The sequence below is a fragment of the Barbatula barbatula genome (genome assembly GCF_947034865.1).
Source record: "Barbatula barbatula genome assembly, chromosome: 6".
Taxonomy (NCBI): Eukaryota; Metazoa; Chordata; class Actinopteri; order Cypriniformes; family Nemacheilidae; genus Barbatula; species Barbatula barbatula.
The window spans coordinates 23,045,782-23,062,622 of NC_136765.1; the positions used below are offsets into that span (position 1 = coordinate 23,045,782).

At 40.3% G+C, this 16,841-nt stretch overlaps 1 protein-coding gene across 1 annotated transcript; it reads left to right on the top strand.

Moving 5' to 3' along the window:
• The first annotated feature begins 657 nt into the window (after positions 1-657).
• ahctf1 (AT hook containing transcription factor 1) lies at positions 658-16,684 on the top strand. Its single transcript, XM_079458792.1, has 36 exons — positions 658-921; positions 3,204-3,329; positions 3,470-3,723; positions 3,877-4,057; positions 4,148-4,355; positions 4,473-4,589; positions 4,959-5,043; positions 5,148-5,298; positions 5,378-5,510; positions 5,632-5,813; positions 5,922-5,983; positions 6,063-6,191; positions 6,306-6,396; positions 6,495-6,584; positions 6,674-6,814; positions 6,906-7,010; positions 7,089-7,185; positions 7,388-7,511; positions 7,594-7,650; positions 7,766-7,912; positions 8,860-9,050; positions 9,139-9,283; positions 9,373-9,504; positions 9,596-9,743; positions 9,865-10,015; positions 10,101-10,208; positions 10,306-10,462; positions 10,582-10,797; positions 11,382-12,327; positions 12,488-12,587; positions 12,678-12,787; positions 12,868-13,130; positions 13,250-15,101; positions 15,206-15,312; positions 15,429-15,499; positions 15,589-16,684. The coding sequence occupies exons 2-36, from the start codon at positions 3,209-3,211 to the stop codon at positions 15,785-15,787; spliced, it is 7,371 nt and encodes a 2,456-aa protein (XP_079314918.1). The 5' UTR covers positions 658-921; positions 3,204-3,208; the 3' UTR covers positions 15,788-16,684.
• Positions 16,685-16,841: the final 157 nt, after the last annotated feature.

Consider the following 16,841-nt stretch of genomic DNA (forward strand, 5'->3'; position numbering starts at 1 on the left):
TGAAAGCATCGTTATTGTTAATAGCTGTTCTTTGCTGTGACGGTTGCAATATTTGTTAACCGTACTGAGTGCTGTTTTTGCAGATGTCTTAGTGCAGATAAGACTGACAGCTAGTGGTCAAGGATGTAGTTGTTAACTAGAAATCTGCTATTATCTTAATTATTCTAGTAAACCATTTTAAGAATATGATCTCGCCTAAATAATAAAAATCCTCATTTTAAGAGTGAAACAAATGTCAGAATAAAGATTATATGTGCAGTCATTTAAAATGGTCACCATGCTCTTTTTCTACTGTAACTAGAAATCCCTATAAATAAAAAATATATGTTTAATTTATTATTTTAATGAAATAGAATAGTGAAAGTGTGTATAATACTCTAAATAGAAAGTGTGAATAAACCTCATTTGCGAATGTAAAGTGAATATTACTTTGGCCTTAGACCTCATAATAAAGAAAGATAAACGTAATTACATAAGAAAAAATTATTTGCTCAGATATGGTATAATAATTACGATTCAACAGACAAACCATATCTTTTAATAAGCGACTTAAATGACAAAGACGAAGCCTTTGATCAAACGCAGGATATTAAAGACCGATTAAGGCACCAACTAAATCTCGCGATACTGTGCGTGGCGCGAGATTTGGCAGGAGCTGATGAATGCGCAGTAGTTCTTCTGCAGCGCTGTGGAAATGGCGCCTGCGTTTGAGTAGCAGTTGTCGGCAGTTAAGACGTTTAACTGACTAGAAATCAAAGTTGCCTCGTCGATTTTGCCCAGAGGTTTAGCAAACCGGCCAAAAGAGATTATCTGTGAGAATCGAACCCGGATTATGACCGGGAAACAGTTGCCACGCGAGTCGCATTTGAAGTAACGTTTACGTTCGATCCTGTTTTCTTGAGGGCCGTCATCGTTGCCCAGGTAAAGCCTGTTGCCTGGTAATATTTTTAAATAATAAGTCATATAAGAATGTCGTAATGCAATACTTGAGTCACCTGTAAATATCCCTGTACTTCCAAAGTCGTTTTATCACTCACCCAAGTGGCTTTCTCGCCTTTTTGGGGTCAGTCTCGTGCTGTGACCGTTAGCTTGTGTGGCTAGGCTAATCTCATGGTATGAACCTGCGTGGGACAAACTCACGCAAAACATGAGTTATGCTACATTAAACGTGTTTTAATAGCACAATAAATCGGGGTTGTGGATTTAAAGATCACGTATAAAGCTCTTGTTTTTGTTGACATTAGCGGTATTATTTGGCAGTTAAATTAGCGGTGCTGCTAGAAACAGAAACCTTAACGTTAGTTAGGCAAATGCTGAATAAGCAGTTGCTGTGTTGTATTTAAACTATTTAAGTGACTATAACCACAATAGCGTACAGGGCCTTCGTCTAGTTTTTGCTGTTTGCAAATGTGTTGTAACAGTTTGGAGAACTGCTAACGTTAGTGTGTTTGCTATAATATGAACCGTACTGAATGTAAAAGAATCGGTCAGTTGTCTTGCAACTTGCAAGCGTTTCAAATAATAATCTTCCCTTTTAAGACCATGCAAACTATTGTGAAGTGTTTTTTTCTCTAAATTAGGCCGTGTCCAAACGTCTGCCAACTTGCTGTTTTCCCACGTGAATCTCGCGCATGGGTGGGACGTTTGGTGCGCGGGCACATGGTTGATCCTATAGGCTGCACGTGTTAGTGACCGGTTGTTTTTGGCAGGCTGGTGTCATTCAATCACTTGCTGCATGAATTCGTGACAAACAATCAATATTTATACCTTAAAAACACATATTCTACCGGAAAATTGTATGAGGAATCACAACTAGTGGAGATTTCCACTAGCTGGTGTTCTGAAGCAATCTTCAGTTCTGTTGATGTAAACACATTGCGTAAATAAATATGCAAAAGTATTGTATAATTTGTTATAGTTTGTTATTAGTTTAACAAATGGGCGGATAATTGCTGTTTTAAAAAATGTGTGAAAATGTAATTGTCAATAATATCTTGTAAATCAATCTAGTAGGCAATATCTTTTTCTACTTAAGGCAGTTGTTTATCGTGTTGTTTTGACTTTCCGCTAAATTTATGAGTGAGATTATGAATGTATTTTAAGATGGTGTTATCACACTTAACCACCCGTTTTATAAGTCTAAACATCAAAGCTGCGTTGACCGTATATAGATGCGGAGATGTATATACAAGAGTGATCAAATGCAGGTCTTCGAGTAATTTGATATATTAGCAAAGTCATTTGTAAGAAGCTTTATAACATTATGGGGCAGTTTCCCAGACAGTGCTTAGATTAAGCCAAAGATTTAGCCAAATTGGGGCATTTATAAGCAGCTTTTATAAACATGCCGTAGAAAAATGTTGCTGCGTGGTCTTTAGAGAAAGCTTTGGGATTGGGACTGATACTTGTCAGTGCAAGTTATTTTCCATTAACACGCCGCAAGCATGCATTTTAGTCTGCGACTAGGCTTCAGCCTTGTTTGTGAAACCGGCCTTAAAGGTTCACTTATATCTTCTAAAAGTTTTGGATTTTGTTCTTCAAATCAATAACAGTTTTTGTAATATTTTTTTCTGGGTTGCTTGTTGCCTAGACTAACAAATAAATGTTGTTCAGAGACAGACGCAGGTATGGAATTTGACTTGGCGACAGAAGCTTAGTGCAGCAGATAGTGTACACATAGTGCAAACATAGACGAAAGAGATGAACTGTACATTAAGGTCGAAAAAGATTAGAATGAAGTAATATATTTTTTTAAATCACTTGTGTATACAGTGTAAAAACAACATATAATTGTTTAAATGCTTGTGCAGATGTTTTTCGGATTGTTTCTTACAATGTACAGTTTCCAGATGCAATGTGAATGTGTGCAATGTGATGAACAGTGTCTAGTAAGAGATTTTCATTGTTCAGGCCGAGCACAGCCTATAGTCTCCATTGTGGATGAGGCCGATGATGGTAGAGAGTAAATAGAGTTTGTATTTTCATGTTTAGCGACGGGACAAGTGTGTTCAGCAACTGTCCATCATGCCGTGTAAATGGGCTGACAGCTGTTCTGTTAAAGGTCTTTTGTCCAAAATCTTTTTCCACAATATTCATCATTAGTTGCATGCAGCATGTTCCCTTTGTTTGGATTTCTCCAATAAAATATAACGTAGTTGTTTATCCATAAGGTGGATTGATTTGGAGCATGTTTCTCTCTTCAGTAAGCATGCGTGACCTAGCAGCTCAAGTCACCAGCAGCTTGCTGCGCTTCCCAGAAGTGACGGTAGATGCTCTTGGCGAGGATGAAGTTACGCTGGACTCTGTACTACTTGGAAAATTTACTGTTGGTGAGTGCTGATGATGTGTCTTAATGACATTTAGCTGCATGTTTGAACACAACTCATGTTGTTCGAGTTAGTATGACAAACAGCGTTTTTAGGTTGTTGTTAGATGCCCTTTTTACACCTCCCTCAATTATTGTGACCAGGGAAGAGTGGACTGGCCTGGCTCGCTTGCGGGCCCCAGTTGGAGGTGGTCCATGCAGTTACTGGTGAACGTTTCTCCGCTTATCGCTTCAACGGGGTGTCAGAGCACCCGCCCACAGTGTTGGCCGTGCGGGACTTCTGTTGGCTGAAGCGAACAGGGCTGCTCGTGGGTCTAGAGGAAGCTGAAGGCAGTATGTTGTGCCTGTATGATCTTGGCATCTCCCGGGTTGTCAAGGCTGTGGTCATACCAGGAAGGGTAAGTGTGAACAAGTTTATTAAGTGTCATAGGCGAGTTCCACGGATTGTATTTAAATACAGGGAGTTGCATTATTTAAAGTAATTAAATGTTTTTAAGAACTTGTTGCATGTCACTAAAGTGCTTAAACAGATTTTTCACCCGTCGTTGCAGATCACAGCCATTGAGCCTCTGGTTAGCTATGGAGGGGCCAGTGCTAGCACACAGCATCTCCATCAGAGTCTGCGTTGGTTCTTTGGAGTGGCTGCTGTGGTAACAGACATCGGTCATGTTCTGTTGGTTGACCTCTGTCTGGATGACCTCTCCTGTAGTCAGAGTGAACTGGAAGCCTCAGGTGAGATGACAGACTTGTCTCCTTTTTGGTTTTTGTGAATCTGGAATCGTCCAAGAAAATCCTAACCCATTATTTTGTGTTTTGACACAGATCTAGAAGTGATCAACAAATCTCCATCTGAGATTCCAAGGTTCAGGGAGAGTGCTGTTCAACAGGGCAGACACCTGTGTCTTCAGATTAACAGCCCCACAGGTACAGGGGCGACAGCCTTGCAGTATATCCAGCGTACCAACCAGCTAGCTGTAGGCTTCTCTGATGGGTTCCTGCAGCTCTGGAACATGAAGACCCTCAAAAAAGAGTGAGTGAGGTTTTAAGTGATTTTAAATACTTTATTACTCCTTTTATTATTTAAATTATGCAATCTAATTCATATCAAGCAGTTTATTTTCTAATCCTTTCCTATTTTGTTCTCTAGATATCACTCTCTGCTAGAGGGCGGCAGAGTTCCCGTCTATACGTTTACCTTCCAGGAACCAGAGAATGACCCACGGAACTGCTGCTATTTGTGGGCTGTGCAGTCGGCACAGGATCAGTAAGTTTAAAGCGACCATAACGGACTGAGCTTCCGCATATCTCATATTAATCTTGAGGTCTCACAGAATAGTATCGCACCCTTCAAATATCTATAGAGTCTTTAGTTTGATCCCATTTATAAAATACAGATACAGCTGTACAATTATTTCCAAAAACATGCTACGTTTGGGGGGGGAGGTGTAACTAAAGCATGTGCACACACATTGCCAACAAAACACAAACGGTTTCACGATTAGACAACATGTTTAAAATTATATGTCAGAATACATGAAACATTGCAGGGCCACGTTAACACTGAAGTAGAATGACAATTATTTTGATTTTGAGTGTACACAATACAGTTTGTGCTTTGAAATTATTGTTACAGTGAGGGGGACGTGGTGAGCCTCCATTTGTTACAGATGGCCTTTGGCGAGAGAAAGTGCTTGGCTTCAGGGAAAATTATCTACGAGGTAAAATAAAGACTGTTACAGTTCTGTCTGTCTATTTTAAAAAGTGTGCTAATCATGTGATGTTGCGACTGAAAATTACTTATTTTGTCAAATCTGACACTCAGGGTTTGGAGTATTGTGAGGAGCGTTATAGTCAGGACCTGAATGGCATAGCGTTTCCACTTAGGGCACAGGCGTCTAACACTCGTCTGATCGGCTGCAAGACCATTGAGAAGTTTCGTCACCATCCTGATCGTGAAGACAGTGTGAATGAAGGTTTGTTTGTGTCTTTTAATGTACATGTAATGTGAGTGTGGATGTCACGTTCTCTACAAGCTGTTGTTTTTTTCCTCAGTGGCATCTCCTGATACAAGCGTATCAATTTTTAGCTGGCAAGTTAAGTCTTACGGACAAGGGCAGCCATCCACTTTCATTGGAGTTTTTGATATAAACAGATGGTACCACGCTCAAATGCCAGATTCACTGAGGTAAGTGTGTATAGTGTGGTTTGCATTTGAACACATGCTTCAAACCAGAAATAAACATGCATAAATCCTATGTCTGTGCATGTATGATTTTTATGCTCTGATTTTTATGTTTCTTGCTCAGGGCGGGGGAGTCTTTGAGGAACTGTCCTTATATGGCCGTGTGGTCTCTTGACTCTGTGGTGGAGATGACCGCTTCCTGTCCTCTGATAGACATTCTGGTTCATGAACGGAGTCTAAGTAGGGGTCTGCCCTACACCTGCCCTCCATCCGAACAGTTCTTTAATCCCACCACCTACAACTTTGGCAAGACATTTGTTAATTTTTTAAAAAGTGATAATTTATTGAATTAATATTTGTTTTATTGTAAACACTGATTGTGTATAATGAAGCTTGTCTTTATTTCTTTTCTAGACGGAAGTTGTTTGCTTAATGCTGGAATTGTGCACTTTACTTGCTCTGGCCATCAGAAAGAGGTAAGCTTTTGGCCCCTTGTCTGATGTTGTGTGCCAAGTTTTTGTGAGGCTTGTACATTCAAGTGTTACTTTATCTCAGACCCTGAGCTACTTGAAGAAGGTGACACCAAGTTTGAGTGACAGCATCACTAATGGATATTCGCGCTGCCTCATGTCTGGCCTTCTGTCTTCTCGTCTGGTTGATGTTCAGCCCTCCAGCCTCTCACAGGTCACACATTCTTCACTCAACATCATCATGCATAGAATCGGTGAAGAGAAGTAATCAGATAACTGTAGACCTGCTTCAACAGCATTTCTCATGGTTTCTGTATTCATTTCACAGGAAGAGCAGCTTGATGCTATCTTGTGCACTGCTGTGGAGACCAGCTCACTGGGATTCATCACTGGCTGTATTAAACAATGGACTACCGAGGGTAGGGATGATCAAAATTTTCAAAATGGGTTGAATATAGCAGTGTTTTAAGTCATCAAAAAACCTATCCTAATGCATTTGACACATTTGTGCACACAGAGCAACCAGGGTCAGCAGTCAATCTGCGCTATATTCTGGAATGGGCCTGGAACAAGGTTGTACACACCAAAGAGGAGCTGGATGAAATATGCAAGTTATCCACCATAATCTGACTTCTATTTATTATGCCTCTTTGTGAATTTAACAGTGTTTTTATCCTACACCTTTTCTTTACCCAGGTAATCCACTCTTTGATAGCTCCACAAACTTCACAGATCCACAGACACTTCAGCTGTTACAGCACAGTCAACGCTTGCTGGCAAACCTCAGTACCATCTTCCACTGTTTGCTTAATGAGGCTCAGGAACTCACACAGAAAGGTGTCTTGATTTTGCACAGTGTACACGGATCTGTTTTTGTGTAGTTATTTCGATAGTTTAAGAAATAACGTCTGTGTTTTTTTTTTGTCAGGGTTGGTGGGACTCATGAACAAATGCATGGTGTCTAGTTTGATTTCCCAGTATGCTCAGGTGGTTCTGTGGTTCTGCCGTACCGGTCTCCTTCCAGAGGGCGCTGGTATGATCATGTTCTAAGTTTAACTCAGCCTGTGATTTATCTCCTGCATATAATAAACTTGTGTATGCTTTTTGCCAGATGATGATTTGTTGCAAATATCAAGACCCTTTTACAGTCATTCTGTCATAAAACACTACTACGTAGGGCAAAGGGAAGAGCTGCGGAGACTGGCCAAGTAAGTCTGACCACTGAGCTAGGCATACATGTCAATTTGAGTGTCTGTCTTCCATATACAGTACATGTTGGAGGTGTGGTATAGTAGTTGGCACATACTTCAAATTTGTGGGTGTGGCAGGTTTGAGTCTGGCTTTCAACATGTCTTCGTAACAAGAACAGGTGACTAAGGACTAAAATAATACATGGTTTCTTTGCAATAGGGATAAGTGGTGTGCAGACTGTCTCATGATTGACGGACTGGTGAGTCAGTGTGGTCCGCGTCTAATTGAACTCTGGAAAAGGGATGAGGGTGGAACAGGACACTATCCTCCTCCATCACTTCATGTAAGTAAAGACTTTAAGATGTGTATTAAAGAAAGGATATTGCCTCGGCTATACTGAGTTATGTCTTTGTTTCTTTTTACAGGCCTTGCTTGATATTTATCTCCTGGAAAATGTTGAGGAGTCTGCCAAATATGCAATTGCATCCTTTTGGGCGTCTTAACCTATTGCATAAAAGTACTTGTTTTATATAAAATTTGCTGTGAATAGTACTGCCATCAGTCATGTTAAGATTATTCCTTGACTCAGTCTCTTAGGTTATTTATTTGCTACTGGATGTGATGTACTCATTTCCCAATAAAAGTGGGGTGTCAGTGGAGTCTTTTCCCACAGCATTTGCTATTCCCATTGGTTTAGTAAAACTGGTACAAGGCCTGTGGTTGCTGGATCATCATGATCATGAGGTACTGCCAAGTTGCTTTATTTTCTTTGTCCATGTGATTTTTCTGCTGCGTTGTTTATAGTCAGATATTTCAGAAGATCAACTTTATAAATCGGTTATAAATTAGCTTTGTTCATAATTATTACAAACTCATATTTAGATATAGATAATATGTGATGTATGTTGAAGGGATGGGCTGATAGACGATGACATCGTCCATTGCCGATTGCTGACAACCTTCCGCCATCCCGTACAGTACATTCCCGAGACAAATGTCGACAACCAAGTCCACAGTATGATATTCTGCACATATGTCGAGCACGTCCATTCGCACTTTCCTGCTGTCGAGTATGATTTGAAAGCTGCGCAAACTTGTGTGCGTGCCAGACGGGTGTAGAAAGTGAAAGAAAACTGTGAATTGTAGTAATGCTCCACGTCGGCGATGGCCGTGGTAAACATCAGTGACGTGGGACCCTATGAAATCAGTTTTATTTTTTCCCAAATTTTTCTTTTTAAACTTGTCTGGATTCTGCGTTTCCCGTTCTTTGTATACATTAATAATATATGTTCCCACGTATTCCCTTATAAACTGTATTAAGAAACCTACAGAAGATACTTCTGAAAAAACATGGTATTCTTTACAATTATGTTAATAATTCCGTATCTTCTTTTTTTCCTTAGTTTTTTGGTCTACATAGAACTATTTTAATAAAGTAATAGTTTTTATCAATAAGTAAAATTTTTAATGAATTTAATAGCACATTTACTTCAATTTAGTTAAGTGAACAATATGTCCGTGGTCAAGTTATTTAAACAAATCAAGGAGGTGGTGTAGTAAAGGGTGTTTGACAGCACCTTCCTCGTTGTGAAATTCGATGCAAATTTGGTAGACATCGCCCAACCCTAGTATGTTTGTTGAAGCAATATTAATAATATGAAATGCGTAATGGGCAATTTTTCCTCCACCAGAGCTCCCTGGAGCTGCTGTTGCACCCAACCACCAGTCACTCGCTCTGGAGCTGGCAACACGAGCGCGTCCTGCAGGCTTTAATGTGCCAGCAGAAGCACAACATCGCTCTACGTTACCTGCACGTGATGAAGCCGCCCCTGTCATCTACCAACCAAGCAAAACTCTCCCTCTCTGTTCTGCTCTATAACAGGTAGAAATATATGGGATTTTAATTTATTAGTTAATTGTTTTCCGTGTGTTCGTTTGTCTCTTACTTTGATGTGGTTTTTGACGGACAGGTGTATTGTGGAGGCTTGGGCGTTGCTAAGGCAACACTGTAATAAGTTGAACATGGAGGAGTTAATGAGGTTTCTCTTTGAGACTTGTCAGCAGCTGGGTCTGATGAAAGAGCTGCTGAAACTGCCCCTTGGACCCGCAGAGCAGGTGGGGTTTAAACAAAGGTACATATTGTATTAATTCGTTTGCAACCTTGACATCTTTTAATCATTTTCTTCTTAAATGTACTTTTGCAGGAGTGTTTGGAACGATTCCTTCAAAGCTCCGGGGGTTTCCAGAATCGGGAGCTGCTTATGGTCCACTACCTCCAGCAGGCCAATTATGTTCCTGCCCTTCAACTCAACCAAACCCTTAAAATTAACATGGCAGTATGTTTGAATTCATATTATAGTCTACGGCGTATTCAAATTTTTAAGGGGAAACATGAATTATTCACACCGTATGTTTGCTTTGATTTAGACTGATTGGGATCCTAAGATGAAAGAACGGTCAAACACAAGAAACTCAATTCTGAATCAATATGGGAAAGTTCTTCCTCGGGTTCAGCGGAAACTAGCCATTGAGCGAGCAAAACCGTACCAACACCCTGCTACCATACTTAGAGAAGGTAACTATCATTTTCATATGCTGTAATATCATTTTCATATTCCTGTGCACGTGGGCTTTTGAAGATCTGGGTTTGAACATTGTCTTGAACTTGACTTATTGAATGCTTTTCCCACGCATAGTTAAAAGACCACAGCCTCTGTCAACCGTAGCTAAACGATCAGCATCTGAAAATGTAATGACCCGAGCAGCCTTTATCAACAACGTCCTTTCCAAAATTGAAGAAGTTTGGCTTGGCAAGAATTCAACTCCAGAGTCATCCCCTTTCAAAAGGTCTTGTCCTTAACATCATTGTAAATTTTAGATACTGCCCATAACTTGTAGTAAATTGTGCTTTATTGTTGTATTTCCGGTATAGTCCCAGAAAGTCCGAGATGCTACTGCCAAGCCTGCATCCACCCTCACCAAATCTACCGCAGCCGTTTGTGGGAACACCAATAAACATGCTAACCAAGAGGATGTCCAGGTATAACACTGAAGACTGGTTATATATTAGTGTTATATTACTGATAAATGTACTTCTCAAACGCAACTCGAGCAAAAAAACGATGCTTTGTCAACAGGCTTTTGGATTTGGTTGTGCAGCCATCTTCCCAGAATTCTCCACAGAGTTCAAATGTGCCGAGCACTCCTTCAAGGTCCATAGCCTCATGGGCTGGACCAAAGAGCATCAGCAAAGCTCCTGAGCTCAATCTGTTGCAAACTCCACAAGTGGTTAAGGTGAGGCACTTCGTGTTTTTTTTTAATACTCACAGACATAAAGCTCGACCAAAGCTTGGTTCTTTGCCCTGCTTTGTCATCACCCATTTCCATTAAAATATCCTTTGGTGTTTATTTAGAGAGCTCGAGCATTGGCGTCAGGCCCGGTTTTCTCAGCCTTCACCCCACAGTCTATTCTGAGGAGTAGTTTACGGCCCACACCTGTGGCCACTCCCTCTGCCTCCCCAGGCCGATCCGTCACTCCCCCTCTTCGGGGCAAAGAAAGCCGCATTACTTTTATAGAAGAATCTGAATCTCCAGTTGCTACCAAGGGCTCCGTCCACTGGAACAACGGGGTAGGTCTGAATGTGCTGGCACGGATGGGCCTTTACATGTGTTTGATTTTATTTATTTAATCCGGGACAATGCACATTAATAACACATACAATATGTAAAATGCACCAGATTTTGCCAACACTGGCTAATTTTCATCCGTAGTCCCTTTTGGCAGATTGATGTAAAGGACAGAAAGAAAATGTAAAACAAAAAACTAATACACCAAATTCGTTTATGAGCAAAAAGGAAATAAACCAAGAATATTAAAACAAAATCACAGACTACCATCCCATATCCATAAATCACTATAAATAACAATTTTGATGTGTCAATAGCCATATTTTCTGATTTTTGGAGAATCCATATTTTCCTGTTAAATGTTTTAATTATTTTAGTTCCTCTGAGAGTCAATTTCATGTCATGTGTTTCTCTAAAAGCAATATTTGTTGTTCTTAATGGCACATTAAAACCACCACTAATACGGGCACGTGTATATCTTCCTGTTATCTGATAAATGTAATCATTTTGTTTGATTGTGTAGGTTGAAATAAAAGTTTTTTTAGACATTATGAAAATATTGATTTTGTCTTTGGCTTGTTTACAGATCACCATTAATAGAGAGATCAAAACGCCTAAGAAGTCTTCCCCATCTCCCAGAGCAAACCTTGTCTGGAGTGAATTTTCAGATGCAGAAGAGGAAAATAAAGATCTAAGGACATACACCCCCTCACAGGAAGATGGCGAACATTGTGATGTCGAATTTGAGAGTGAGTCCTCTTTAAAAGGGGTTCCTACAGAGGAGAGCAAAAATGTGCTGCCTGCTCTTTTACGACGGCCTAGTCTTGGGCAAGAAGCAAGTTTAGTCTCCAATCAGTCTGATACCACTCTTGAGTTTCACGATGCTCCTTCACCTGAGGATCTTCTAGAAGCAAAACGTCAAGCGGATGACGGCATAGATCGAGAAGTCACTGTAAAACTTCCTAAAACTTTAGACGAAGACCATACAAGAGCAGAGTTGTCCTCTGTCGCAGAGCTAGCGAAAGAGTTGGATACAGATGACATAAACATGACTCGAGAAGACTTGCACCGTGGATGGGGCCTGTTGAACACACAGGAAGCTCAGGAAAATAGTCTCGAGCATAAAGTGCATGCTGAGGTTGAGAATGATCTCGTGAAGGACGTGACTGAAAAGCAGTGGCAGGGAACTTCAGAGACTCACATTCACAAGCAACATGAAGTTATGGAAGCTGAGTTGGAGGTTCCATCTTTCCATCTTACACCTCAGCTTCTGCCTGTGATTTCAGTGTACCCTGAAGTCGAGGAACCAACAGAAGCAGAAGAATCCTCTATTGTTTTGGAGGAAGGTACTGCTCCTAACACCGGTGAAGAACCAGCTATCGAGGAGTCAGAACTAGTGTCACAAGAACCACTTTTTGAGACCTCTGTTTCTGAACTTCCAGTGAATGAGTTCATAAGTCATGAACCTGTGGCTGATGCTGGCGTTAATGCTCACATAACTGCTGAATCTGTGGAATCTATGGAGACATCAGGTGCGAACCTTTCAAGAACCCTTGACTTTTTATTATTATTCTTGGCCTTTATTCTTGTCATAGTGCTTTTTAATGGAAAAACTATTTTTAGTAGCTGAAATGAGAATTTTAATACATGTTATGATGCAGTATGTAATAATTTATTAATTTGATGCTTTAGATTTGGATGCCTTTGTGGAAGAGCACTTATTTGGTCCAGATCTGTCCCCACCCTTGACCCGGTCAAGTATTAGAGAAAGTCTAGAAGCATCAGTCCAAAGGTACTATGTCAATAATTTTTCTCATTTATTGGAAAAAAATACTGTTTTCTTACAGTTTTATGACTTGTGTTTTTTGTGCACATTACATAGTGAGCCAGTTTGTGACATTAAGGAAGTTGAACACATTTCTGACAATGCTGCAGAATTGAAAGCACAGACATCTGTTACCTCATCAGAACCTACAACCTCAGAGTCCAGATGTAAGTCTATTTCATCGTTCTCTTTAGACTAAACAACAGAGTACCATATAACAAATCTGACTTCTAAAAAATGTTTGTAGCTGTAGTGAGCTTGAATGACAGCGACGAGCTCACAAGTGCTGAATCTGAGGATGAGCTGGAAGATGAAGAGCAGTCTGGACATGACAATGGGGAGGACTCTGGTAGTGAGGTTGAGATTATAGAAGAAGTGAAAGGTAATGGGAGGAGTAACCATCAGTCTGGTCCCGCTCTTTACTTTGAGGAACTTCCAACACATGAGCAGTACCTCCAGGAACAAGCCGATGCTGTGTTCTCCCTGGTCATGCCTGATGAACAACTGAAAGTAAATACATCCATAATTTCACTTGTCATAGCCAATCAAAACCTAAAAAGGACAGAAATGTTTTTCCAGTGAGATATAACTCTGTGTCCTGTTCTATTTTGCTTTGTATCTTTCTGCAGGTTTTTGATAGCGACATACCTGAGGTAGATGGTGAAGTGCTAATGGTTGGGCTCGCCCCTGCAGATCTAGATGAGGAAGCTGCTGTGTCTTATGCTGAGTTAAAGCCATCCACCACTCTTCTGGTACCTTTGGAGCAGTTGGCTGAGGAACAGCAAACACCCCTTATAGATGGAGGAACTTTAGAGACACTTAGTAGTGCTCCAGACGGCATGCTTCAAGAAGGCTGTGACAACTTCTCACTAATGCTGGATCCAGATGTAGAGGAGCTGCCTATTACTTCAGAGTTGGACTCAAATAATGTTTTGCTACCTTCACATGAGCAAGAACAAGCAAAGAATGATCAGTTTAACTCCGAGGTGTTCATTATGGAGCCAACTGTTGACGTTTCAGACAACAATGTAAATCAAGTGAATGACTTTGTACTACACGTTGAACCTGTTGTTATTTCTGTTACTGAACCTGTGGAGCAACTAGACAGACCAGTTGATGAACCGATAGTGGAATCTGCATCCATGCCAGAATCTGAATCTTTTCTTCAAGATGGTAAGGGACTTTCTAATGGTGTCAGACTGGATTGTGGTCCTGTTGAAATGCAGGAAGAAGCGCACACTTCTCTAAAATTCCAAGTATTGGAGTTATCTCTACCGGAGAATGTTTTGACCCCAGAAAAGGAAGTGACTGAATTGATAACAGAGGTTTCAACTCTTGCAAAAGAAAATCAGTCAAACCATGTAGACGGTACACTTTCCTTGGACGAAGAAGCTGACAAGCTTTCCACAATCAAAGAGGTAGCAAGGCCAAAGTCGCCAGCAAGATCTAAGTCACCTGCAAGGTCCAAAGTGGCAAAAAGTAGCACTGAAGTTTTGGAGACTGTTAAAGAAATGCCTAAGAGCCCGTCACGTAGGGGGAGGAAAATCGTAACATTCCCTGTACAAGATGTCACAGAGGAAGAACAGACAGAACTGCCTTCAACACCAAGACGTGTTACAAGGAGCGGCAAGCTACTACCAGACAGTCAAGTTCTTGTTACACCCCGAAGAACCGCAAGAAAGGCAGACACAACACAGCAAAACAATGACCAAGATATGCCAGCTGCAAAAGTGTCAAAGCCTTCAAGTCCAACACAAAAGACCCCACTGAAGGCCACTCCCAGGAAAGGATCCCGAAGAACCCGCAACACAGTGGTGGAAGAAGAGGCTGTATCGGCAGATCATCCAGCCACCGATGACCTGCAACCACAGACCAGACAGAGTGCCAGAAAAGCACATTCGACAATCGTTGAGGTTCAAGAAGCGCATCAAGAAGTCCATGACGAGAGTGTACAGTCAAAAACACATAGCAGTCCTAGTAGAGTTACACGCAAGTCTACCAGAGGACTTGCATTGGAGAGTTTCCGAGAGGAACCTTCAGAAGATGCTGTAACTAAACCTATTGTAACTCCACCAAGAAGCAGAAGGAAGGCTGTGATCAGCACATCAGAAAAAATCAACAATGCCACTTTCGTTGTTGATGATGCACAACTTCAAAGTGTTTCAAGACGACTTACCAGAAGCCAACACTGGAATCAAATTGATGGGTCTGAAAAGGACAATGATGTAAATCCTGAAATTTCCCAAGCTGATGCCCTTGCAGATCGACTCAATGAGGAAGCCAGGGAGGAGAGTTTACCTGTCGTGAATGAAATCGTACGTGCTAAGAGAAATCTAATTATAGAATCTAAATTAGTGGGAATGGATGATATACAGGAACTTGCGAGCAAGCCAACAAGAAGCACCCGAGCTAGCAAAGTGTCTGAACAAAAGACTGTTGGTGATTCAGTCAATTCCACAGTTGACCAGAAAAAAACAAGAGGTGGGTTTCGTTACCTCAAGTCAAAGTTGGGATGCTCCTGTTTGTGGTAATTCAGTTTTTATCATCTCATGATGCCTTTATAATATATCTGCACTGTTTTGTAGGAAGGAGAAAAGCAACGCCTGTTGAAAATGAAACTGAAGTGTTATTGCCCCCTACCAAGCCTCATCCACAAGTCTCTGAAGATGGCATTGATTCTGATTACAAAGAGGTTAGTGATTGATCTGTTGGGTTCAATGGGGCACAGGATTTTTTTTTAATTTGAAAATAACGACAGCAATTGATGTAGTGTGCTGGATTAGATGTTTGTTACTTCCATCATTTTAGGACAATGGCCCTGTAGAAGATGTCGCAGTGGAAACTGAGGCTGTCAAACCCAGAAAAAAGAGAACAACTAGGTGACCGTGTAGTCCTATAACAATTCCCATTTGTTGCTTGTAGTTTGTGTGTCATCTATATATTAATGAGTATTTGATCTGTTTGACAGAACCAAGGCTGCCCCAGAACCTCCACCACCTGTTGAGATCAGTTTCCTCTCTCCCCTGGCCAGTCCAGCCGAAACAAACGCTAGAATCGAAAAGAGAACGGAGGAAAAGGAAACACCCTCGTTGAAGATGAACCTACGTCGTAAACGCATGATGGACGCCATTTTTCCTAAACCAGTGACGCGGAGAAAGAAACTTTGATTGCGATTCATCTCCAAATGCTTGGAAAGTGCATTATTTTTTTCCCTCCTCTCCCTGTTTCTTAACTCTGCAGCCTGTTGTTTTCTAATTAAGATAATGTTTGAAATAAATAAACATCTAATTTGGAAGGAATAATTTTATATAAATTATGATGTTTACAGTGAGCACTGAGGGACTTGGGCACCAAAAAAGGAGATGGCTTAGTTTTAAATGTGTTTCTACTAATTAATGCAAATGTAAATAGCCTTTTAGGTATGTTATAAATAAAATTTGATATTATTTTTGAATTTGAATTATTTTGTAACGTGTTTTGTTTGTAGAGAGAACTGTGCAACAATTTTAAAGTCTGATCAAACAATTACAAGGTTAATGGTTGTACCACTTGGGTGATGTAGTTCTTAGATGAATACCTTAAGTTGGTTAAGTGTAATAAGATTGCCCATTTTAAGTAGATGGACTTTTTGTTTTGCTTAGCACTTCATCTCCTCTGTCTTGAGGTCTTAAGTTGAAAAACACCTTGTTTGTTCATTGCAAATAATGTACATTTATTTTCATTCAAATGTATCATTTTTTATTTTAAAGAGTAGTGTGAACTTATTTGTAATGCCTGTTGCTTTCAAATACAGAACAATAATTTACAACTCTGAGATGTATTTCAGGAAACATTTCATTTAATCAATGGACATTTTCATCTATGTAATTGTTTTGCTGAACAATCGGTTTTCTTAAGAACAAGATATCCAGTGTGTCCTAAATACTTTGACTACAATTGCAGTATATTTTTCGAGTTGGAACAGTTGCCCATTTGAAGGATGTCTTACAGGTTTCCAAAATATTATAGTTTTATAAGTACAACAGTCATCCTAAAGATCCCAATAAAGATGCTTAAAATCACCCAAGAGAATTTTTACATTTTCTGAAGGCAATTTTGAATGCATTAGAAAAGTCACTATCTCTCGCATGTGAAATATCAGAAAGAAGTTACACGTTGACGTTTAGTATGGTTGACTTGTCCAACACTGTAATATCTATCAGGCTATCCATCATGCAGACA